The sequence below is a fragment of the Empidonax traillii genome, unplaced genomic scaffold, assembly GCF_003031625.1.
Source record: "Empidonax traillii isolate 1590-97213 ecotype Southwest subspecies unplaced genomic scaffold, ASM303162v1 scaffold566:size1034704, whole genome shotgun sequence".
Lineage (NCBI taxonomy): Eukaryota > Metazoa > Chordata > Aves > Passeriformes > Tyrannidae > Empidonax > Empidonax traillii.
The window spans coordinates 590,208-617,499 of record NW_020955759.1 but is presented as its reverse complement, the minus strand read 5'-3'; the positions used below and the strand labels follow the sequence as shown (position 1 = coordinate 617,499).

The 27,292-nt window shown below is 35.8% G+C and overlaps 1 protein-coding gene across 1 annotated transcript in view; it reads right to left on the bottom strand.

Moving 5' to 3' along the window:
• ANGPT1 (angiopoietin 1) overlaps positions 1-27,292 on the bottom strand; it is a 156,525-nt gene that overhangs the window by 34,200 nt on the left and 95,033 nt on the right. Inside the window, exons 5-6 of the mRNA XM_027897914.1 lie at positions 17,186-17,313; positions 12,604-12,705 (exon numbers count right to left, since the gene is read on the bottom strand). Of these exons, the coding sequence (XP_027753715.1) occupies positions 12,604-12,705; positions 17,186-17,313 (230 nt within the window). The remainder of the gene's footprint in view (positions 1-12,603; positions 12,706-17,185; positions 17,314-27,292) is intronic.

The window sequence follows — 27,292 nt, the reverse complement described above, 5'->3', positions numbered from 1 at the left end:
ACATGCATATTTGGCTTCACACATTGTTCTTAAAATACAAATGCTGGTTCCTCATCTGTATAAACCCTGTCTACAGCTGACATAACCTTCTGCAGTTATAACTGTTTTCTCTCTGTTCCTTTGATTCTTTATATCTTCTTGCCTTGTCTCTCTACCCTGTGACTGTCACACATGGTGTCTCCTGTTCCAGCATCTTTGGCAGTCATACCACAGCAGTCAGTGGTTTGTCTCTGACATCTTCAGGCACCACTGATCACTGCCACTTGTTTCAGAGGAAGGCAAAATCTGCTCTGCATTGACTACCTAATGGGAAGTTTGTTCCCCTAAAATGCAAAGTAGAAGTGGAACACAGTTGTTCATATATCAGTCAAAGTAGGTTTCTCTTCAGTCTACACGGGTTTTATTCACAAAAGATATATAATTATTATCATCATCATCAGCTGTCTTTCTTTAAATGAAGATTTTCAGGAAATTATCCCTCCCTTTTTCCCAGTGCTGGAAAGCTAAAGGGACTCCCCTTTGAACTGTGGCTTTGTTGAATTATACATGTCTTATCTTATTTGGATTACAGCCTATTCAGCATGTAATTCATGTGGTTTTTTTGACATTATGTGTTCCCATATGTATTCCATAGAAACTCCAGACACTATATATAATTATTCTGAAATAATAATTTTTATTCTTCTCATTTACACTTCCATCTCCCTTTCCACACCTGTTATTACACAAAGATGAAAATCTATCACTAGGTGGCTTGCTCTCCTGACCTGAGGAAATGAAGCTTCAGCAACAGCGAACAGAAGGAATATAGAAAGGAATATTAAAAATTCTGAGGAAAGCCACCACATTAGTTATGAAAAACTGAATCTTACTATAAGTAGCTACAATAGCGAAACTCAGTTAGAAAAGCAACCAAGGCAGTAAGTGGGATATAAAACACAACTCTGAAGAAAGGAACGTTCCTAAGGAGAAGTAATGTACTTTATTAAACACCTAGTATGGCTGGAAAGAAATAAACACACAAACAGGCACTCAAAGCTTTCATTCATCTAAACCAGAGAGAAGCAGTACATTTCTGTAAGCAGAGTTGGCAACAATTTCTTCAGGTATAATTTTATTATGCCAAACTCAACTGTTTCCAACCTGTATTTAGTCTGCAGTTTACTGCCTATATTTCAGAGCTGAAGAAAGACTTGCATGCATGCTGGGTTTTTCCAGTTACTTTGACTGGCTTAATAACAACAGAGCTCTGCTTTTTTATATCTTACTTAGACTGTCTCTACTACAAGAACACTAGTACTTGATTGAGATACGTAAGCTTTTGTTTGCAGAACAAAATGATGAAATATTAGCCNCCCCCCCCCCCCCAAAAAAAAAAACTATTTAATTTTGGGTTCCCATTTCAAACACAGAAGCTGCCAAAGAAAGCGGTTGTGCTTGGTTCTTCTGATTTACCTTCAAGATCTTTAGCTTTCAAAGTACATTTTAGAATTTTATCTTCAAATACAAAATATTTTTTTCTTTTCTAAGCCATAAAATTTTGTGCAATATTTTTTGAACACTTCTGAGGTTGGGTTAAAAATCACACAAACTTGAAGTTCAACGAGGTTTCAGGAGAACTGGTGTCTGTGACTGGAGAAAGGCTGAAGCAGAAGTTCAGCAGTTGCCTATTCCAGTTGCCTACAAGGACATGCAGAGCAGCTGGCCAAGTGCAGATGCTGAGCATGTATTGCCTCAGAGGATCCTTAGACATCCGGGAGAGATTTGAGGGACATAAAAGGGGAACTTAAGCTTCTGCCACAGAGAATCTTGGAAAATAACAGGGATTCAGGAGACTATTAGTAATAAGAATGGGAGTTCTATGTGGGACAAAGGACAAAAATCCACAGAAAAGCAGACATCATTAATTCTGCTGCTCATGAGAGAATTCAGTAATCGTTCATTAATTAAAATTCAGCAATGAAATCCAAGCATTTTAGTTTATACTATACCATTTAAGTTTATACTTCTGCTCAGATCTGTGGGGCCCCAAGTGATAAGATGCCCACAGCCTTGCCTAAGACCATGCTTGTCATCTTCTTTGGAAAATAAGTTTGGTTTTGAGAACGCCTTAGGGCACAGAGTTAAATCTTAAAACTTAACATTCGAAGTCACCTATTGCAGACCCATGGTTGTCATTAAATGTTTTTAGTTCCCAGCACATATATACACTGTCAACACACTCATTGGTTTTTGCATTCATATCATTATAGTAAATACTTCCAAAATTATTTGTGTTAAAGTTTTGTGCCTAAACTCAAGGAAGCACACGAGGTGATCCAAGTTAGCCTCAGCTATCAATCCACTAGGAAAAGAAACATCTGTATTTCATGAATGTGTTTGCAGTTAACTATATTTTAAGTCCCTCTGAAACCCGGTGGGTTGTAAACACTGTTCCAAAATTGTATTTCAAATTACTAAGAGACACTATTTTGTCATTATGTTTCTATATTTTGTTCCTTATATGTTTCCAAATAGAGAGAATAATTCTTTAAACTTTAGATTTTTTTCCAAAAATAATCAATTTTACTTTTCCCTAGAAGTTTGCATAATATTTTGGGATGACTGGCAAATCAGAGGCTTTAAGTTCCCAAAAGTTTAAGTTTAATATAATAGGGAAAGGTCAGAAATTTCCAAAAGTTCTCAGAATTCTCCTTCATTTTCCTTGCTAGCACTCTATGGAAGCTGGGAGAATATAGCAGGGAAATACGCTCACATTATAATAATATGTTGTCTTAACTGTCCACTACTAGTCACAAATAGAATGCAGAAATCTTTGTGCTGATCTAACATAGATTATTATAAAGTTTCATTTTAGTCTTCATGTACAGAAAATATTTATATTTTTGATGCTGAAAATTGCATTAAGATCATATTTTGGTAAATATTTTTTTTCCCTAGGTTTTTTCAGTAAGGAATGACAAAGTGATGTTTTGTATTACATTTAGAGTAGGTTGTTCTTGTAGATGTGATAACATTTGTTTTCAGAAGAAAAAACCTCCCATAATATAGAATATATTCACAATTTTAAAATTATTTATGTGTTACAATGAAACAAAGGGGTTTTCTGACTCTTTATAAATATGTAGTAAATTCTGTAAATTCTGACATAATGCCCAACTTTTCTGAAAACAAAAATATATATAAATATAATTTGTTATCCTTTTGTATGGATTACAGTACTTCAAACCAGGAATCAAAGACAAAAACGCATGATTATACAATATTTATTCTAGATGACATCTGAGTTCTGCATCAGTTCATTTCCAATTGCATGGTGATTACCAGAATCAAAACTTCTAAAGCAGTCATGAAAAACAAAGAAACAGAATTCAATGCTGGTTTTAAAAACGCCCTTAAGAATTTACAAAGTTGATTCTTATTCAAAAATAATAAGCAGGGTGCAAAAGAATTTTATTAGCTTTGGCAAAATCCGAGAGGGTATTCTGCTTGAATCATGTTGCTCCAGATTCATTAAACAATTATCTCTCTTACTTTATTTATTTTGTCTGATAAAACTTACAGGAAGCCTTGACTTTTTATAGACAAAATAAAATTGAAACCAGACACAGTCAATATACCCTATGGGTTCATCTTCTGTCAGATAATTCACTGAATAAAGCAGATAATAATTCAATGTTTTACAGCAGCAATGACTTTCCAGAAGCCATAAAGAATATTCAGCTGGTTTTGCCTTAGCTGAGAATGTGGAATGGATTTTTTTTAAGAGAATTTCTAGAAAAGGTTTGTATACTTTTTTGTATACTTGTATAATTTCATTTCCATTACACTGTTATTTAATATTTATATATTAATATAAATATTTATATAATATTTATATATTATAACATTCATTATGTTATTTGAAATATAGACGTGGTCTATAGAAATCATTTTAATTTCCTCAGACAACAAATGTGTTAAATAATGTTAACTTAAAAGAATATGGGAAAACAATGCTAAATATTCAGATTTTTCTTTTACTAGAAAATTCTAACAAATATTTGTTGACAAGTTTAAAAAAAAAATGATTGAATCCAGAGATACCTTCTCAAAAGACTAAACTAAAAACTAAGCTACTGTCAGTTTAAATAAAGAGCTAAATGTCTGTCTAATCATCCCAAATTTGAAGATTTTGAGTTTGAGCAGGGACTTGAATTTCAGTCCCATAATCTGGCTAAATAAAACAAGCATCAGACTTATGGGTTGCCCTTGAATCTTTTCTTTGGCTCAGCTGCTACACTAAACACTTGAACAAGAATACAAGACGACTGATGTCAGAGTCAAAAAGTTACAGTTCTAATTCAACATGAGCTCCAAAGTGAAGAGCTGCTCCAGCAAGTGCCAAATGGAGCAGATCAGACAGGAGATGCTCCTCCCTGAGGAGAACGCTCTTCCATGATGAGAGCACACAACTGTCATTTGGGAAGACCTCTGCTACAATTCTACTAAATTTTCAAGTCACAAATCTTAAAAACAACCTCACAGAATCTCACCTGGCTCTTCTGAAATAGTGTTTCCGTCTTTTGGTTAGAAAGATTCTTTAATAACAATAATTTTTTTCCATGGTGCTCTACTGCTCTACAGGCTTTTAGCATAATGAGGCTAAATCTTGATATCATTACAAAAAACTTATTATGTAACAGTAGTTGGAAGACTACGTGAGTCCTATCAGCATACAATTAACAGTGTTAAATTGAAGCATTGGTGGCAAAGTAGGCACAAGTGTCAACACAAGACCTGAAACTGTAATTACCCAGTGATGTTTGCATAGGAAAGGCTGTGCTGAGTTTAAAACACTTTTAAAACACAGCTGCGCTCCAACACAACATTTTGTGTGATTTTACATCCAAATGTATTCTCCAAAATAAAAAAGATGCTCCCTTGTGTAGTAACATCTCTGGTGCCCAGTCTAGTGATCCAACCCTCTCTGAATCAAATATCTTTTCATTCTTACTCCCTTAGATCATTCTGTTGAAATGCACACTGTAGATTAAGCCTTGCTCAGTACCACAAGACTTTCATGAGCATATTTTCATAAAACTGAATATAGTCTCTCACCACCTTGATATCATGCCTATCTCTACTGGGCGTGCTGGATTTAGATCTCAGGAGAAACAGAGAACATGCTGACTGTTTTTATAGCACTGATGAAAGTGACAATTATCTGAGTAACAGTTTCAGTCAGAAGTGCCTTTTCACTAAATTAGCATGACATGCCGCTCTTTATCTTGGAAGGGAGGGTCTCTATGAAAGGCGTTACTCACATAGTATCTTAATACACATTCCATTCACCAAAAACCATTTCCTTATATCCAAATTACTTGGTAAATGTGTGAAAGAAATAAATTACTTCCATATCATTTACCCTAGTCCCTTGAAGTAAATGATTTTTTTCAGATGTAAGAAACTTACGATTTTGAAGAATACTATAATAAGAAATGTATTTGTTGTTATATGTAATAGAATTATGCATGTCTTAAGTGCGGATTTTTTATCTCTTTGAACTAATAACTCACTCTAATAAGCTATTCAGTCAACATATTAATTCACCACCACCACCACTCCCAACCTATCTGGTTTGCTTACACTACAGAAGCAACCTAACTTCTATCTTTTCCAAAGACATGCATTCCCTAGCTTTTACCTTTCTCACGGGTCAATCCTATTCTCAAATCCTTCACTTTTGCAGGAGGGACCATGCTATTATTGCAAGGCACTTTACAAACTACTTCATCTTACTGGCAGGGAAAAAACACGAAGCTGTTCCTGCTAAGAAGTTATGGGATTCATCTCCAGCTACTAGCTAGACGCATGGATGTAGTACAGATAGTTTTATGAAAGTTCTCCTGCTTCTGGAAAACTTTTTGAATTCCTTTGCTATTCCCACATTATCTTCAAAATGCCTCCCCAAGTTCTTTGAACCAATAACTCTTTACCTCACAAGTGTTTCACTAAGCCACAGGGGAAAAAAGAAGCTGTGAAGAACAATCCTTACTATTCTGCTCAGCATAAGAAAGCAAATAAGAAAAGCTTCTATGTTAACAGGTCTAAAACCAAAGCAACTCTGTGCAAACTGCCATTTGAGAATGGCCCATTACCCCTCACTGCTTGGGCATTCGATGTAGATGTTATTTGGGTCACACTGAAACTCCAATAAAATTTAGTGATGGGTATCTTGTGTCACAAAACTATTCACACACATAGGCCATGGCCCTGTTCAATGTGCTAGTACAGGTGTGACCTAGTAGTTGAGAAAGAAGGAATGAGTCAAGTAGGAGAAGGATCCCTTTCCACTGGATCCCTCCTGTTCAAACACTAAAGCTTTCATTAGAAGGAAGACATGGGTTCTTATTATAAAATATAATTAGCTATCTATCAAGAGCAGTTGCATATGTTTGCACTTGGAGTAGCCCTCCCCAGACAAAAAATTCAGGAGTAATAACAGTGAAAGTGAAAATTTATGTCCATGTTAGATTAATCAACAATCATACTCAAAGTTTTACATATCTGACCATATGTATATTAAGTGTAATATTTTGTTGCTTTGCCTTTGTTTCTCTCTGCTGCTGTTTGTGACCTAAAACTAAATTACTTGAATATAGCTCATTCCAAAATCTCTTACCATAAAACCACAACTGGCCTGTTGGTAGCAAGGAATCTCTGTCTAGTATATTTGTGTACATTTTCACATGGTGATAAAAGTTTCCTAATTTAAAATTCCTCTCAAAATCACAAATTATTAACTGAAAAGCTGATGAGTGTTTTAATTCCTGTGAACAACAACATCTTCTTAAATCTCCCTAACAGAAGTTATGTGAAGCAAGTTTCAGTGGCTATTCCAGTACTCGACATCCTCTGAACCCAGGGAGCTGCATCATATGCTTGCAGTGGAATGTATTTTTTCGCTCCCTGCAATCTCTTTGCTTTAGTCTTGAGGAAAAAGCTTGGCATGATTAAAGATCCAAAAAAATGAGCTTTTCACAAACTCATTTAATGTGGAATAGAGGCAGAAAGATCGGTGCTACCACCTTTAGAGTTGTTTGATACTATTTGAGTTATCTTTTAAAGAACAGAGGAATATGGCTGTCAATGTAAAAAGTGTGAAGATTTTGTGGCCATAACGATGCATAACATACTTTAAAGAGTTATAATCCAGAAAATTATTAAAAATTACTTCAGAATTTTTAACTTTAAAAAAGCCTGAGAATTATGGAAGATATTGCTTCCACAATATGTGCTTTGAAACTATGAACAAATTCTTTTCTTTGTCAAGAACATTCTCCTCAGTCAAATCATATGGTTTATGTAATTTTTGTTTTAAAAAACTACCCACACTTGAAGTTGCTTTGCAGTAAAATAGTGGAACTAGAATCAAGAAACCTATAAAAAAAATTTCTAAAATATACCTTGTGCATTTTTATGCAGTCACCCTCTATCTTGAAAAAGAAAGTGATGAGCATCATAATCTAATGACTGAATGAGTTTGGAGTTCTATCTGTAGCTGTTTGATTCTTCAAGTATTTGGGGAGAAAAAAAGAACCTGGGCACTATTTTTAAATGGATAAAACTACAACAGAGAAATATCCATCATCAATTAATGCTCCAAGAGGGAACAGTACAACACCTTGAGGTTTTGTCTCTTTGTTCAAGTCAAACACAATATTAACTTCACAAAATGGTGAAAACCTATTTTGAATGAGAAAAATATGCAACTTAATGTTGTTACTGAAGCAATAAAGAAAAAAAAAAAACTTGTCAGAGCTTAAAGGCAAGAAAAGTAGGCAGGAAGAATGACAGTAAAACTGAAAAATGGACCTGAAACTTTCACAAGAGAAAATAAAATAAGGCTTACAAGAGATGGAGTAAAAAGTATTAAGAGACCATATTCCAAAACAGGAGTTGATCACTTTGCAAATAAAAATTAAATATAACATCTGGAAATTTTCAGAATTAACTGAACAATGGCACTAAGAAATAAAATCTTTGTTGGAATGGTAGCTCTTATTATGTATAATTCAGGAATGTAGGATTTGCAAGGAGTAGTGGGATGAAAACGTAGTCACCAAAGCCTGACTGCCACAAATAAGGTCTTCCAGAAAATGAGTGGGACTTATGTCCAAACTAGAGCTTATTCACAGAAGTGAACTGTAGGAAATATGTCAAAAAGGGTAAAAACCATCATGCCTAGAAGGAAATGAAAGACTTACAGTCCAAAGAGGTGTTCAGCTGTCTTTTAAGTAAGCAGAAGACACAGATCTCAAAGCATGCTAGCTAAAATTTACTGAGGTTCAGAGGAAAGTCAGATTTTTCCAGATAACATAATATAAATACCCGTAATATAAATACCTACTAGAACTGCATCCAAAAATACTTCCTGAGAAAGTTCTCGTGACTACCTCTGTGGTCTGGCTCTCAGTCTGTGAAGAATTTAAGCTATAGAAGAGCATTGGTGCTGTGGAGACAGCCATCAGTATGACAAAACAGCTTTAAGAAGAGAAAAAGAAGAAACCCCAACAGAAATGGAAGTGGGTTTGTAGCTCTTCTGGATATTGTGTTCTTCAAGCACACATGAATGCTATATTGATGACTTCTGAAAAAAGTTGGCAGCAGACTTTTGTAAAACACTGAACTGTTGTTGGACTCTTAGATGTTAATCAGGAACATGAAATTAAAAGAATGTGGAATTTACCACTGAACATCATTCTTGCCATAAAGAAATCAAATGAAAAAACAGCCGCTGGTCAGAAATGTAGGAGGTTGTTGCCATAAAACTTAGAAATTCAGCTTGGAGTCTACTATGTACAAGTGATCCTAATCTAGCTCACGACATTACGGATAACCAAAAAAAGTGATAGCTCTCTTTCATCAGTGAAAGGAAAATAGCAATACTATAGCAATTAAGACAGGCAGTACAATTAAATGCTGTCATGCGGGCAAAAAAACCTGGCTAGACAAAGGATTGTTGTGAGCTAGCCAAGGCACACAATTTCAAATACCTATTGAGAGTTTTTATCCAATGACAGAAAGCAAGAAAGTAATTTTAAAGGTCTGAGGAAGCCCCCAACAGACTTGACCCCTAAGAAGCCCCCCTGAGAAGCTGATAGCAAATGTTGGGCTATCAAGTGTGGAATAAATACTGTGAATTTCATGGGAATTATTAAGCTAGACATGCTAAAAGGCTAGAGAATAGGGAATCTAATACTCCATCACCTAATTTGGCAAAAATGGAGACAGTCAGTGGGAAAGGTGCATTCATCCAAGAACTGAAAACTGGAAAATTATCAAGAAGTTTTGATAGCCAAGTTAGCATATGAACTAATAATTTACTTGGATTTCATCATTGCTAATGACTGCCTAATAAGTGCCAGAAATTGTGTCTTAGAAAGTAAGCTTGTGGAAAACCCCCCTTCTAAAAGGGTTTTAGATTTGCAGATGGCAAGTGATAGTTTTTTAAAATTATATTCTCCTCTAGAGATCAAAACTCTTAGTAGTGTATTTTATTCCCTCCTCAGGCAAGGAAATATGAAAAATGGTTGAAACTTGCTTCAGGGTTGAAGCTTGCTTCAGTGTGATCTTAGCTACTGTTACAGAAATTATTCACTGTTCCACTTTATTTTTTTTCCAATAAGCAACAAACAGTATAACAGAAAATTCATTGCAAAGTGTGGCAGAACAGATGTAGTAGATACTGATAAGAAAAGGACGGGAAGATGACTTAAGGTGTTTCCTCTGAATTTATTCCAATTACTATTGAATGTACGAAACTGAAATGGCCCAAGAGATTTCATAGTCAGAAATTAGTTCAGAGATGCAAATTACACTGCACAGTACAAGGCTAATAACAAAACTGAAGAATACTGCTAAGTACAAATGCCCCTAAGCAAGAAGGTGGCATAACCAATCATTCATAACAGTAAATCTTCAGAAAAGGTTTTGTATTCATTACCTACTGGTTTAGATACCAAAGAAAGTGTAACTATATTTTCCAGAGTGGAGATTGAATGCCAGTGGAAATAGAGCCAAAAGAACAATGAGGAAAAATTAGTGCCACTGTTGCTATAGTAGCACTGACTTTGTGGTGCTAACTGTGTGATTTATGCGTGGATGGAGTTGTGTGCTTCCTACTTTCAAAAGATTTATGGCTACTTTGTTTCTGACTTAACCTACTTCTTGTGTTGGTGTCTGGAGTAGGAACTGAAGTACTTCCATGTAAGCTGAAAGCACCAGCATGAAACTCTATCAAAGACAATGACTGCCTTGTCTGCAGGTGATTCTTGTAATCAGCACTGCTGTCACTCATCCTTGGAGAGATTACTCCATGTGCACCCTTTCCAAGTAAGGATCTCATCCTAGAGTCAGAGTGTATCTGAACGGCCTCCTGAAACTGGAACAGTCAATAAATTGTGAGGGCTCTAGTGGTAAAGCTGGTTGGTGGCCTGAAATCCTGTCCAGCTCAGAAGGTGGCAGTCAGTACTTTCTTGTAACTTAAAAACTTCAACAATTTTCCAATTTCTTTTCCAGTAAGAACTAAATGCACTGAAAATAAAAGAAGCATCAGAGGCTTACTAATACTGTAATTATATTATGATGAAATTATTAGATACAAGCACAAAGAGAAGATCTTAACAAATCTGGAAAGCTGTGTCTGAACTATAGGTTGAGAGAATGCAAGTTAAATTCAACCTCTTCAAGTAAGATCAAGTACCGTTGTGTCCCCTACCACACAAACCAGTTTCCACTGGAAGAAACACCAGCAAGGAGAGGGGATGTGGTCCAATAGACACCATGCACCCTTTCTGAACAATCAAGGAATTAAATCAGTGGTGTCAATGCCTTGAAGCTCAGACACTGTCACATATTCCAGTAATACACAGAATGTCGATTAGCCTCTATCACTCAACATTCAATATTTGGTGTTATATGATAACCACTGAAGGGGGCCTAAGATATTTACTTGGGTAAATGGTTCACAGAAATAGAGCAAGCCTAAATCCCATATTGTTTCATGACTTATAGGATAAGATATCAATAAAATCCAAAACCAGATCCTTTTAATTTCATAGAAGCAAATGATACCTTAGAATATTATATCATTCCTAAAGAGAAGTAAAACTAGTTCAGACTGCTTGAACTAGACAAAATCAATGTAATCTAATCCTGAACAGGCTCACACTATTGTAGAGGAAAATTAGAGGAAAATCTTTGGCTACATGAAGGGATATATATGCAAAAGGCCATGTGGGATAACTTTACAAAGGGCTGTATTTATATAACTGATAAGAAAAAGCACAAGTGATAGAAACAGAAAATCTCAATTATTGTGATATGTATAAATTGAAAATGTCCATATGTAGCAAATTATTTAGGTTGCATCTTCAACCTTAGTTGATCTTCAATTTTGTTTCTCCAAAATAAATTGATGTTTTATATTTTATTTGAAAATCAAGTAAAACAGTTGTTATGTTTTCTGCTAGATTAAAACATTATGAATTCTAAAAAAAGTTTCCAATTTTGCAATTCTATTTAAAAATATCTGTCATTTTAACATTACTTTTAGTTGACATATACTGTGAGACAGACTATATCCTCTAGCTATTCATAGGAATAGGGGTCTGATCCAAATGATTATTTTTTTATAATTTATATTTTCAAGTAATAACAAATATTAAAAAGAAAACATTTATAAGATCAAAAATTAGATTTAGCTTCAATAATATATTGGGTTTATTTCTGAAATTGTAGGTTCTGTAACAGAATTTTTTCCAATAGAAATTTTTACTGAATCAAACTTGCGTTTTTTTTAAAAAAAAAAAAAAATTAAAACGTTCTCTTCATTTCATGCTTTTTGAAAACTGTAGAAAAAAGACATTCCTCTGTCAGGCTGATAATACAGTACTGAAAGTTTCACTACAAATATCGTTGTAGTCCAAGCCAGTCCTTGGGGACTCAGAGAAAGGAGCTCCATCAGAAAGTATGAACAGGCAGCAAATGAAAAAAATGGGAAATTATTTAGTTTGAAGTAAAATTTTTTGAGTTGGCAAAGGGATAACAGACTGCTTGAAGCCATGTCATATTTAAATTGGTTACTTATTTATTTTCTCATAATGCTATTTGAAGTATCAACATTTCCAGTACATGAACTTGATTGGCAGAGGTGCTGTATGACTTGGATAAACCCCAGTAAGAATTTTCATTCCTATCTGAGGTACTCCAAGTTCTGAAGGAGTTCCCCTCAGCTGAAAACATCCAGGCTTTAGGAACATCATCACATGCCTATTACCTCTTAATATCACAGCAAGTCCAGAGACAGATGGCTGCATTCTGGCCTCATCTCATTTTTTATATCTCAGTTTCTGATCTCAAAGAAATTCTAAATCACGGGAAATAATACTCAACTAATTGAGTAAAAAGCATTTTCAAAAGTAACAGATATGACAAGGGTAGCTCATAAAAACTGCAGGACCACACCACATCACTATAGGCAGAACTATCTACCTAAGACAATAGGAAGCAGTATTTGAAATCTGACACTTGTATGAACTTGCACATTTTTCACCTTACCATTTTGTATTCTTTCCAGCTTTTCTGAAAATCCACACTCCCATCTTCTCGGTGCTGTATAACTGTCCATCCTCCTCCTGCAATTTCCATATTGCAAAAGACCTATGCAGTAAATAAATAAATAAATAGAGATCCCCCCAAAAAAACACAATAAAACAAGCTTGTATTGGAACCCTGTCATCTTAAGGTGGGGGGGAAGTGTTTGTGCATAACAGAATTAAGGAAGCATGTTTTCCTATGGATTCATGCCCTATGCCCTCAATGGTATCCTCAGTCACTTGATCACAACCTTTATATTTAATATTAGTTCTCCCAGTAACATGTCCTATCAGAACATTTCCACATCATTCCCCTCCACATCTTCAGCTTTCCCTTTTCCATTCCCTCCATGCTTCTTTTCTATTTTCTATCCTGCAGTGGACTAGAGAACCATACTCTGCCCTCAGGAAAAACCATTCCAAATATCTCCCACTCATAAGCACTGTCACTGTAACATTATGCAAGTGCTTTTTTTTTATTGCACCAGGCATGCCAAGTGAAGTCCTTGTGAAGGTACGGTAAGGAAACAGAATACTGAACAATGTAAACATGTGAACTCGATTTAGGGTAACCACAAAAACCCCCACAATTTTCTAGACAAACATTGTGGCCCTATTCCTTCTTCAGGGAACACACTGTGAGTCAGAACATTTATCTACAGGACTTAATTTCTTCAGTCTGATCTACAGTGAGAATGTCTAAATTATGGATTTACTACAATTATAAGCCATTGAAAGCTCCCATGAATCGACTGCCAATTTTTAAAGCATTAAATCCTCAACTGTATTAAGACTATTCATTTTAAAGATGAACACAAATTATGCGGGTTTCATAATAAAATATAATAAAATACCTATAAAAGGACTTTGAAGTTTTCTGAATAATATATCAAATTGAAAGTGAAAACTACACAGTGAAAGAAAGGGTTGCCAGGAGCTCATTTTTTACTACCCATCATTGTGTGGTCTGGCACTTTCCACAGTGGTAGACAGAAACACCTGCTGTATTAACAGGAGTTCCAAGTTGATTATAGATGTTCACTGTGCATAGCTTTAGCCTTGTCTGTCCCAGACAAGGTCAAGGCACTCAGCCATTAAACACCACTTAACATGTTCCGATACTTAACCTTCTATTAGAAAAGAATGAAGAAAAGTGACTTTTGATATGCATGTATATCTAGATTCTGAGTTTATGATTAATAAAATACCCTGATTCAGATTAAAAGACCATCCAAAATATTCCAGTCTTGCCCTTCCTTAAATGCATGGGTAAAAATTCTCAAACTCCTAAAAGGCAAATACAGGATTTTTTCTACTTATTTTAGTTTTATGAACTAAATTATTGAAAACTTTATAATAAACATTTAGAGATAAGCTCAATTTTTAAGTGAGTAAACAGAAGGCAGAGAATTACCACAAATTGCATTTTAAGTAAATGCACACTAAAGCATCACAAGTCTACATTGTTGTCACGGAGCAACAAGCTCAAGACCAGCCATTTGAGGTTCAGGGAATGCCTTTCTGTTATGAAAAACCTGAGTCTGATGATAACCGTGTCAGGATGCCAGTTTCCATAGTATAAGGGGCTAGCATACTTTTAATGGGTTAAAATTCTGTCAGGTATGCTCAAAGAGACCATTGACACTAATTTGGTAGGAAGTCCACAAGCAGAAAGTAGAGCGGTAAAAGTCGAAGTTGCATTCATGGCAACAGTGGCTGTTGCTTTCGCAGAGTCATAAAGACTCAGAATACGTAGACCTCACTAGCAATTGATAACATTTTCAGTGCAGTGCACCCAGAAGTTGGTAAAAGTCATGTTTGTGGGAGCATTTGAGGAGACAGTGAGAGTCAATGCACTGATCGAAGGGGCGATGCGGAGGTTCCGTGTACAGTCAGAGCATCACCCCTGCCCTACTTCTGCTCGCAGAGGTGACGTGGTTCCTTCAAACTCAGAATAGGTGGCAACCTCACTCCCACTGCTCCCGTGCTCATCAGAAGCCTCTGCTTCCCCTGTAGCTGACTCTATCCTTGTAGGGGACTGAGAGGACTCTTCTTGCCTTTGCTTTCACTACTGCTCAGGGACAATCATTTGTCCACATTATCAGTCATTGCACATGCACACATCAAAGTAAACAAACTAATTAGCTTAATAGTTCTATCTTTTTCTCTTTCCGTATCAAAAATATGGAACGTTATTGAGATTCTTTTAAACAGAAATTAACCACTAATTTTTGATGCAGGGCTGGAAGACTAATGAACTAAATTAATGAACTGTTGAGTCTAGGAACATGAAACAAAAATTGTAGTCTAAATTTTTAAGCACATAAAAATGAGACATATAAATGGTAGGGAGCTGTAAGTATTAAGGATAGTTTTCTATGAATATTTCAATGTAAAATCAACAACAGTAGAACTGACAGTAATGTTTTTATATATGGCAAAGGTGTTTTCTATTGAATATGAGGATTCTCGTAAGTATCCCTTAGGATACTTATAAAATAAAATAAAACGAAGGTAATAATATAAAATAAAATGAAGGTATATTTTTGTAACCTGATGTATAAAATTACTATGAATGAGATAGTTGCTGATGGCTGGGAGTATTACAGAAGGCAACAATATATTAGGCCTCTTCAGACATGTCAGGTTTGTGCATTGCATCATGGTAATCCAGATAACTAAGCTGGCTTTAAACAAGCAAGTATGTCTCCATCATGGAGTTCCTATCAGGGTATTAGAGCAATCTAACTGTGTCTGCGTAGTGCTACCTCTGGGCTAATTAGTCCTGGCACAGTGCTGAGTTGATACAATTTTGAAGCTATCTCAGCTGGAGTTAGTTCAGCTATCTGCACAGCACTACCTTGAAGAATGTTAAAATGACCCTAATGTCTGAAAAAAAACATCTGTTAAAGCAATCACAATTCTCACTTGACTAACATGAACATGCCTGGGATCAGCTCTTGCTGTGTTATCACTAGGGCAAGACAGAAACAGGTGGTAGCAGAAATGCCCTCAGCACACACAGACACTCTCACATTTTCTTGCTAAACCAGGAACCATACAGGAAAACATAATCCAATTTTATCAGCTGAGTTGCATTATCTGTATTGATTGATAGCAGTGTTTGTAAACAGGGATACAGGGTAAACACAGGGTGGCTTCCATTGTGTCACTGTCCTTATAAAGCCAGTGAAGTGAGTTTAAGGTAAATATACCAGAAGCATCAATGCCACAGTGCTTTCAGATAACTGCTGGTTTTAATTGCAATCCAGCTTCTGGACATGGTATACAAACTTCAGTAAGGCTAGAAAAAGCTACTACCAATTGGTATATGCAAATTGGACATAGATGTTACCTCTCTTTTCTGAGTGGAACAGCTTCTGCAGAACTGCTTTCATTTTTCTTGTCCTGCTCAGTAACACTTAAAGGGATCTCTGTATTTTATGTCATGTCAATTATTTTTACATTCATATTCACCAGAATTATATTGATCTTGGCCCATAGAACTCTTCCACCTTCCTTGGTAAACTATAATGTCTTGACATTTACAGGTTTCCAAAGGCCTCTAATAATACCACATTCAGTTTAGAAATAAGTTTTACATATCTTAATATGATCATAAACTTATTATAAACAATAACATTGGTAATATTTGTTATGGTCTTTTTCTGTTTGCAGAGTCACCATTTTACTGCAGTAAGAATAAATTCAGCAGGCAGAAGTTGTTCCCTCCCTCCTGTTTGGCCCACCTTATGAACACTACTGTATTTCACTCTCCCAGGTAATCAGCCTTTAGCCTCGGTGGCTGCTCCCAATAGTACCTCGTCAACAGGACAGCCAGCCTTCCTCCGTGGATAAGTTAGGCTTAGGTTATCCTCTCATGTTTCTACCTTTAACTGACTCATGTACCTTATCAAAAAAAGCTTTCCAAAAAACTAGTCTCCTTTACAGACTGATGTTTCATTTTCATTGAAAAAAACCCTCCCAAGGCTCTTTTTGGAGAAGAACGGGATTATGAATGCTTAATCCTTTCAAGCATTGCTAACACTCAGATTATTGGGCTCTTTACAGACAAAAACACTCTTCCCTACTCCCTACAACAGAAGCAGGATTTTTGTAAATCCTTATCTTTAAAAACTACTCATTCTGCTATTTCTTTCCCAGTGCTACCAGATAATCCTCCCCCATCAGCTTCCTCATTATCACATATTACAAATTGTCTTCTCAATTTTATTGCAGATTTATTTGCAGTCATAGCCCAATTCAACTGAGCTTGCCAAGTGGGAGGAAGTGAGTCAACTATTGAGTGTATGCTGGAACTTAGGAGGAATTCTCTGTCAGCAGGAAAGAAGAATGTCTGGAATAATACATTTAGTAATGATTGTAGTAATCTATTGTATTTTTTTTAAAGACTGAATATAACCCAAGTTATTTATACCAGTACAATGCTTTGCAGAATAAGAACTTGAATAAAGTCTCCAAATGCTCTTTTAAGTCCAGAGCAACAACATATTAACAAAGAAGAAAATAAACAAAGTCTTTACCTTTTTAGGATCTGACACATTGTTAATATAAATAGTGTAGACCCCACTTTTGTTAAAACCAGATTGGTATACATCTGCACAGTCTCTGAAAGGCTTTTCTTCTTCCTTTTTTGCATTCTTTAGTAAAACTGCAAAACATAAACCATGATAATATAAGTTACAACAACAGTCTTAAACATTTCTGTATCTAGGAATTGTGTATCTATATCCACTTTTGCACACTGTATTTTTTTCTGGACAGTAATAATTGTATTGTGGTCCTTATAAAGTTTGTGTATTTGGTAAGCTTTAGTAAAGAACTAGCAAGAAACTTTTGGTAGTAGAGTAGGCACCAGAAGTAAGTCATGATGTAAATAGCTAAACAGAGCATCCTGCTTACTGAGAGGTGAATACAGTGAGTTTCGATTGCAAAGGTCTGTGCCCCTGAAGGTGCTGCCTCTGACTCAAGATGTATGTGTAGGGTTGACAAAGAATGTCCCAGAGATGGCACATGGAGGTGAAAAACTTGTTCCATGTTGTGATCTGACACATACCTGAGACAATGCAGACCTTGTAAGGAGAGAGTTTGTGCCCTTCACGAAGTAATGCCTTTTAGCAGCATAGGAGCTTGGGGCAAGGCAGCTGTTCACTTACATTTATTTTTTGGAAGGGAATAACTTAATTCTTTTCATACTTACTTGCATAAAATTTGCTAGATATAGTTAGTGGAAAAAAAAGAAAAATCAGTGCTACTGAAGTCAGATGTTTTAAGTCAAGATTTATAGAATTCATTTTTGGCTCAGCACAGGAGAACAGATAATGGTAGAACACCAGTGTAGATCTAGATATTGTATGTTGTAGGCAGACCACCTATATGAGTCTGGGCTGAGAAACCAGGAGAGTAAAATGTCAAGGATCCCAGTCTTGAACAACCAGGAGATTCCCTGTTGAAGGAGTAAAACCTGAGAGCATTCCTTCACTTTCACAAACAAAAGTCGCATGACCCCACACAGTGCTGAAGGATATGATCTCATTCCAAACACATACTTTGAGCACATCAGTATTCCCATGAAAGTCCATCAGTCTACTCAGATTCTTAAAATTAAACATGTCCTTAAGCGTTATGCAGGGTTCAGGCCAGCACTTCATTAATCCTTACAATATAGAAGCAATATTTAAGTCCTCCAGACACACTCATTGTCTGGTGACAGACACATCTTTTTCATTTTTGGCCTGAAAGTGTGAATTATAGGTGAAAAAGGGACTACATCTTATTCACTCTCAATGAAGTAGCCAGTGCTGCAAAAGAGGTGTTTAATGACACTGATGTGCAACAAAGCAAAGGTCCTGCACAGCATGTGGGACTACCCAGGCCACAGATGGTGTGCAATAAGCCGAGGGTTTGATGTACTCTCTTCCCTTTGAATACCTCAAAGCAGTATTTTAGGATGGCAAATTCTTCCCAGATCAATTAGCATTAATATAATTTCAGAGATGGGGAAACTGAGGAAAAGTAAGGTTAAACACTTTGACTCAGTCATTTTGTGAAAAAGTGAAAATAGAAAATAGTGAAAAATCCAATCCTGACTGTAAGACTGTATTGATCTCTAGGTAGGCATTTTACACAAAATCACATTACTCTTTCCCTTTTATGAGTGTTATATTGTTCCTTTAAAATTTTATTTTAGCAAACAAAAATCCCGTACCTTTCCCCTTTCTTGTATTTGTTGCAAATTTATTATTTTTATTCAAGATCATCAATACAATAAAACTTGGTTCACATATTTGCATATGAATTTCAACCGGAAAATCAATGGCTTTGAAACTTGGCCATATTTTGAAAAGGTACTGCTGGTAACACAGTAGATGACACATTTCCCTGTGAGATGGCAGGGAGTGAGGTCCTCAGCAAGGTGCACATCAACAACGCACTGTCAAAGGTGCCATTTTTTAGATAAGACATAGAACTGAAGTCTTTGTGATTTGTGTTAATTATAGACTTCATGGTACTTTCTGTAAGCAGATAGTGTTAGTATCAGTGGCCAAAATCCAACCTGAATAATTACTTGGGGCTGGAGCCAAAGCCTGGAGGAGTTAAAGCAAAGCCTCTCATTGATTTCAGAGGGCTTTAGAATAGATCCACTCTTCCTGGCCTGAATTTCTCTAATGCTGTTGTTTCAACTGCAGACATTAGTCTCTCCTGTCTAAAGAATATATTTAGTTTTGCAGAGGCAGCATTCATTTACTTCAGTCTTAAAGTACTTATATTTTATTAGCTGTATGTAGAGAGATTATCTTACCTCTATTTAACTGTTATACACACATTGAAAACCACTTGGAAATAACTACTTAAGAGTCAATCAAGGAAATTTGAATTTGGCTTGTTTTTAACTGAAAGTTAGACAATAGAAATCATGACTATATTCTAAAGTTCGTATTATTAAAATTTCAAACAAAGTAAGATTTGAATATCAGAGAAAATAGCTCTGAAAATAACTTTATAAAGAGATGGATCTTTAGGAACCATCCTTAGAAAGAAATATTTCCTCATGCTTAAAGACTAAAAAAAAACACAATAAAAGTGATGTTTGTTTGAGACACAAAGGTGATAAGCACAGATAAATGTCTTAGATATACCCAGGTCTTTCCATTCTTCCTCTTAGTATCAGACAGCTGAAGTAGCTGAGATCACAGAGAGCAGACGTGTAATTTCCTTCAATCTAAGCAACCCAATACCTGTTGTTTTTACACCAGGGTTTTATTCAGGGAACCATTGTAGCCAGAACATGGCTTTCCTTGGGTGCCTCTCATCCCTCTCTCAGGAGATGGTGCTCACAGTGGAAGAAAAGACCAGCTCCTTAGCAAGGAGCTGCACTATTACAGATTGTGACACAGTATATTAAGCATGACCAGCACAAAGTTCAGTTCTTCTTAATACATCACACTGTAATTTGCAAGAACAGCCCAAAGTTGTCAGAAAATTAATACTCAGGAATGTTTCTGGTAATGTTCTTTCAGAATAAAAAATGTTTTCTCTGAGGTTTACTATTGCTTTTCTAACTTAATATTCCATACAATTTCCAAATCACTTTTACCTACTATAGCTCCAGACTGTTTTTTCTAAAACATTACACAGACCTTGAATCCTTCATACATTAAGTGAAGTCCCTGAATGATGTATTGGCTCACACATGGTAAATGTATAAGTAAATTTCTAAAAAAGTAAGAAAGTTCAAATTAAGTAGTTCTAAAGCAAAATATGCAGCCATTACATTTCTTTGTCAGCTTCAAGATATTAATTGACTTTATTCAAATTTCTAACGTTAGATTAGATTAGCTGTTTTCAAATACAATGCTTATGCCAGAGTTTTATGTACCTGAAGAAAAAGATAAGTCTATGTCAAGCAAAATAATACTTTTTAAACTGAATGCTTAGCCAAAATTTGGAACCCTTGAGAGCTTTTTTTATTGCCTTTCCTGGATGAATCAACTGGTGATGAAGTCATGGTCCTTTGAAGCAATGATGTCTATGTGGAAATTCCTGTTTTCTTGAAGAAAAGGAACATTAACAAGAAAAATAATTTCTTTGATTGTGTTTCCAAAAGTCTTCTGGTTAATTTTTAGCCCAATAACTTTCTCCTTGGGCTACACTACCTGTGTCACTCTACTTGATGTGAATTGTTTCTTTCAGTTATCAGCCTTTCAGCTGTTTCTTTTCCTCAGTGCCCTGGATGATGACTGGAGTCCATGTGGCACAGCAAGTACCATCCATAACTGCTCGGGCCCCACAGACACACAGGAGGACAAATCAGTGAGGTCTCTGCTGACCCATAGGCTATAAACTGCCAGGGCTGAGCAGCTGTTCTTCTGCACCTGCTTACAGGTTATTAACTTCCAGCAGAAAGCCGGGGTCAGCACCTCAAGTTGTAACCTCTGAGAAAGGCTTACTTTTTCTTGTGAGAGAGCTCACATATATATGAGTTTTCCCCAAATCAAGAGACAGGGAAATTTATCTGGCTGTTAGGTATGTGTGTCTCTGTGTAGGGTGAGACTATAAGTTGTAAAATTAGGTCAGTTGTGAATTAGTTTACTAATTCCTTACATCTATCACAAATGATGTTTGCTTTTCTGCCCAGGTTTAAAAAAATACAAACTGACTGCTAAGATATGGCCTCTTGTGATGGTTTTAGTCTAGGCCTTCCTGGTGACCAGTTTGTAACCAAGGAAGTAGCCAAGTACCCAGTATTCCATACAATTTTTACGTAAACCAGAGTATAAATAAGTCGGAGATTAGAGACCTCGCTCTCTTCTCTTCCGGCGAAGTTTGGGAACAGTGGATCCCTGCGTTGGTCTCGCTTATCTAAGGCTGAGGCCTGCAGAGTCCACCGTCCTACCACGTGGAGGTTTGGAGAGTGCTGGCTGTGACTGCCGATCCTGCTGTTCTAAGGGACGTGGTGAGATCTGTTTTGTTAGTTATTAGCATAGTTTGATCTAGTATACCTGTTCGGTGTCCCTTTTGTTCCCTTTCGTCCCCTTTTTTTCCCCTTTTCCTATCCCTTCGGGGGGTGGACCCCCTTTTACTGTGTATATGGCATCTTAACTGCACATAATTGAAATTTACGTAAATATAAATATATTTTTATATAAGCAGCTTGACTTTAAGTTCTTTAATTTTTATAGTTTCTTTTTCCTTTAACTTAAGGAAAAAAAGGAAGGGAAAAAGGGCTGCTGTTGTAACTTTTGAGCATTTAACAAAGAGCCAAGTCCAAACCGTCACACCTCTGAAATATTTAGTAATCTAATGTTCTTTTCTAGGAATACAAAATTAAAAACATACAATACCTACAATACCTATCTCTTTTCCTAGCTATATGAAAATTATCTCATCTCAACTAGGAAAAAAATATTAAAATAACAGATTTCATTTTTTTTTTAATTGAGATTTCTGGGGTTTTTTTGAGAAAATTAAGTGATTATCCTATTGCTTTTCAAATCTGCATCAGATATTTGGTGAATTAATGGCACAGTTTGTCTGTAAGCAATAGAGAATATTAAACTGCAGTTCATTATGTTGGCTGAATCAACAAAATCACCTTCATATTTACTAAATTATTTGAGATCTGAATTGCCATGTTTGTGAAATCAGTTGAGATTGAGTTAATGACCAGAGTCTTATGTCCTTTAGTGATCCTGCCAGCAAATGAAAGGCAGCTGTTGGTTTTTCTGTGCAATAGTGACTTATTTGGACAGATATGCAAAGCTTTCTCTAGTGTCTTAGTGGATTATTATGTTTTCATTGTTTTAATGTTTTATTTACATAAATCTAATTTTCTTATAGAATTTAATAATCACTATACATACCAAAAGGCACTTAAAAAAAATCCTTCATGCTTTTGAAGCAAGAAAGGAAAAGTCTTTCTCCATATCTTATTGGCAAATATAATTAAATTAAATTTTAGCTGCTCTATCAAAAGCATATGAGGTAAAAATTTATATCCTGAGTTGAACAACTTATAAAGAATCAAAAAGGAGAAGGTTGTAAATTGATGGGGTTTACCTACAGCTCTAACATTCCAGAACAGGGTCATTCAAGGACTACCAAATGGCAGTTTCTGTCTAGATCCAGACTGCAAATAAATTTTGCCTGGATCTTGTCATGGTTCCAGACACATACTGGGGAATCCTACATTTCTGTAGAAGACCCTGTGTCTCTGACCTCTTTCTCAGCCATTTGGGTGCAGCTGCTGTGCACCAACAAAATTCCAGTTATGATGGCAAGCAGCGTCTGGTTTGTGAAGAATCAAATCCAGAACAGTTTGCTGATGTTATCAAAAGGATGTCAGTCAAATATCCCCAGTGAAGAGGCCTGGAACATTGCCCAAACATGTATACATGTTCCCAGACTTAGCATCAGGAAGCACAAACAGATCTGACAGACTACGGGTGAAGATCATTTTCGTTTTGAGGAGGAAAAATATGCAGACTTACAGTTTTTGCTGACTTACAGCCAGAGGTATAGTCTGTTTTTTTCAGTGTCCTAGCCTTGCATCTACCAACCTCCACTTGAGAACAAACATTAAACAGCAGCCTAATAGCTGATTAGTGACACCCAACTATTCCCCCCAAAAAGACAACTCTATGACAACACTTTTGTGCTGCAGATGTCACACAAATTACAGAGAAAGGCAGGTACCTGAAGGCTGATTTCAAGTCAGATATGCTTTCCAGATAACTACAGTGATGCCTACGAACTGAAGCGACAGCAGTGTAAGAGCACATTTGTACCTTTCAAAAAGGACTTGAAAGAATGTTTTCTGGATTCAAGTACATGTTACATACTCTCTGCTTTCCCTCCCCAAAACATATTTCTGGATTATTAAAGCTACCACCATCACTCAATATAACCAATGTGAAAAATAATTAGAAAATTACAATCCACTGATATGTATAACATAAAAAATAATTTTAAAAAGAAGCTATTTATTAATGATAAAACATCAGGAACTTTTAACATCTAGCTAGTGAAGCAAATTTTTTGAATCTGAACTTATATGCATTTACTACCCAAATCTAAATAATGGTAAAAACAAATTAACACCACCTGATTCAAAACTTTCTCTAACATCAACTTTATTTCCTCCTGTACTAATGCTATGTTTTATTTTCATCTCCATAAAGTCTGAATATCATCTTTAGCAAAAAAAAAAAAAGTGGAGGGATACTAGCAGGAAAGTTGCTTCTACATGTCTTGGGGTCCAGCAGTCTTCTCAGATAAGTTGTTGTGCATGCTTGTGTACTCACATTTCTTTATTAGGGAGGAGAGAGGAATTTTAGAACTGGAGTTTGGACATGCATTTTCCTTCCAACAAAGTATGCATTCATCAAAATGCTTTTCAAAGTAATATTGCTTTGTGAGACTGCTCTGAATATGACAAAAAGAGATGGCCAATGGTAAATTGGAAAAGTTCATTTTGGAATAGAATATTTCTGTTCTATTTAGAATAGAATATTCTGGAATAGAATATGAACTATTGTTCCATAATGAAGTTTATAGATTATAAATTTGCGGATTCTAGTTTATAAAACTGTATTATCAAGGTCCCCATTATTCCCAAATAAAGTTATGAGAGTAGCTATACCAGGATAAACTGCCGCTCCAGCTCCTCCAGTGTCCCATCTCCTTCATCAGGGCTCTAGAAGTCATGGGGCTTCCTCACAGGACTTGATCTTTCAACCTATTCTGTTTTTTTTTCTTCTTATGCCCTCATAATTACTTATTTTCTCATTATTTTCTTTTCCTTTAGGCCTTTCCCTCCTCAGGAGAGCTCTAAGATTTTGCAAGAGCTTGACTAACACCTGGCCCAAAAAAGATTCTTCAATAGGAACAGATGTCCAAGGCATATGACTGGAGAACAGCATAAATTCAGGAAAGCATATCCAGGAATTTACAGCATAAGCACTTCCTCTGCCAGATGTAATATCTGCATATTTAGTAGGCTTTGAAAGAATTTTCTTCCATTAATTTTTCCAGTTGTGTTTTTGAAGCCACATTAATTTTAATCATTCAGTGTCCCACTCCAAGGAACTCCATACATGTGCCATGTGGAGGACAATCTCCTACTGCTAGCTTTTAACCAGAGTGTTTCAGCTGGTGACCCTTCATTCTTAGATGAAAGTAAGCACTGCCTACAATTTCTACTGCTTTCTCCTTCTATTATTATTTATACTGCCTGAAGTATCCCTCATATCCTTAATTAATGCTATTTCACATATTCAATCTTCTCTTTGTAGCTTTTTTTTTTTTTGTGAGATGTGTGTTCCAATACTTTATACAGTATTTGAGTACATCATGAAGTATGTGGTACAAATGTTTTTCTGATTTCATGTCTATTCCGTTGTAACAATTTGTAAAATACTATTTTTATTTTGACCATTAATGAGCAAGTAGTACCTCCCATGTCTTTCATTTAGGATTTCCTTGGGAGCTTACCTTGAACATACATTGTTATTTTAGAAAATAGGAGAAAATAGAACTTTGGAATTCCTTCCTCATGGGCATTCATTTCTGAATGATTAAATGGAAAATGGAAAATGCTGGTCTTCATTTAGATGTTCAGATCATGGCAGTATAAGTGTGTCTATATATATGTGTATATATACATATATACATGAACATTTTTAATGCCTTAAAGAGCACTCAGTCTTAACCCCAGACACAGTGCAATGACAGTGTAACTTACAGGAGCTGTGCTGTTCTTGCTATATTTGTTGGCTGTAGACTGGTTCCATAGGCAGAAAATGTATCAGCTAATAGGAGGTCTGGCAGAAAGTGTTTGAGTTTGGTATAGGGAGGAAGCAGGGAGGAAAACTTGTGGGGGTTTGTTTGGTTGCTTGGTTGTTTTGTTGTTGTTTTGTTTCTTTGTTTATTATACAAGTTTATTATTCTGCTGGAGAAGCTCAATGACCTTGATTCACCCTGTGACCCTACAACCCCTGGACTGAATGGAGAAGTGGAAGGATATTGTTTCAAGGAGAAATGACAGAAGCAAAAGTAGTCCCTTTGCCCTTAACCCCTGGCTCTTAAGGGCTACTCACTGCATGTGGGAGGCCCAAAGAGGTGTACAAACCTCACTTCAGTACAATCCAACATAACTACCAGGCCACTCTGAAATGCAATTAGTAAGGCTACAATGATTCTACCCAGCCTATGATCTAGTCCAGCATCAGATTTGTTAGGAACACAAAGGTTCATTACATACAAGAATTTCAGATCAATATTTTTAACATGAGGAGGAAAGAGAAAAGTTGTAGCCAATTAGATGTCTCACATTAACATTTACAGATATGTTTTAGCAGTTAATAGAACGTTACTTTGCCCTCCCACACAGCCTCTAAGAGTCTGCAGTAAGAAAGGTAAACAACTGCATAACAAGAGCACTCAAGCTATGCAACTATTTATTAAATAAATCATTTAAAGCAGAATTCCCCCTCCTCTAGTGCTGCAGGAATTAATTCAGTCTTGGAAAACGACACTAACATAGTGAGCTTTTACCTTCTCCAGGGCATAATTATTTAATACCTAATAAATTATCAACAGTTATCAAGTTTGTTTCCCAATAAATCCAGCCTTAGTGACTGGCCAGAACAATAATACTTGGAATCACTGAGCATTTGAAAGACATCACTTAGGAATACCATAAAGTGGTCCTCATTAGTGAGCTGAAATAGAATGCCTTATGGCCCATTTACAAAGAGATAAAGACACTTAATTATCCAGCTGCAACACAGTTCCTTGAGAGTTTCTGCTTGAGACAGCAATTTTGTGAGTAACTACCCATTTACTGAGAGGAGAACTAAAGAAGTCTTTCACAAACTGCTACAAGGAGATTAAGTTGCTGGCTTTGTTTAATAATTCCAGTGTCCTTATTTCTTTAATTGATTTATATTTTTCCACACAGGCACCCTAATGTGCATTTAATATTTCCAGCTGAAGAATGGTATTCATACAAAGAAATTTTTCACTAACAAGCCATTTGGGTGACACCAAGAGTGTTGTTAGTAGGTTTATGTATGCTGATATTCTCTGTAATGTCTTTGGTGTGAGTGAACAATACTGGTTTCAGAAAGTAGAGTGAAGAGGGATTTGGCACTGACCTATACTGTAGGAAAGGGGGTGACTAATTGATTGTAATGTCAACAATCAAGAATTTGAATGTAAAAATATATACTTAAAATATTACGTTTTTCAGTATTAATAAATATTGACCTCCTACTGTAATCTTAACAAGTTAATAGAGATAGAATATCGGAATCCCCAAATTCTGTTTTGAAAAATTTAAATATTTTCCATTGACATAAATTTCAGATGCTGCACATTCAAATAGACTTATCTCAGTATTGAAACTCTACTAAACCGCGGTCTATCTTGATATACCTAATACACTTTGATGCATTTTATTATAAAGCATAGCTTTGAAATTAAGGTATTCTTGCCTAAGCAGGGTAGGAAAATACTTTTATTTTTAAATCATGATGATTTGGAATTAATGTTATTTTTTCAGTGTTAGAAAAAAACAATATAAAATTAATCTGTCCCAACATATATATTGATCATGTAAATATCAGCAC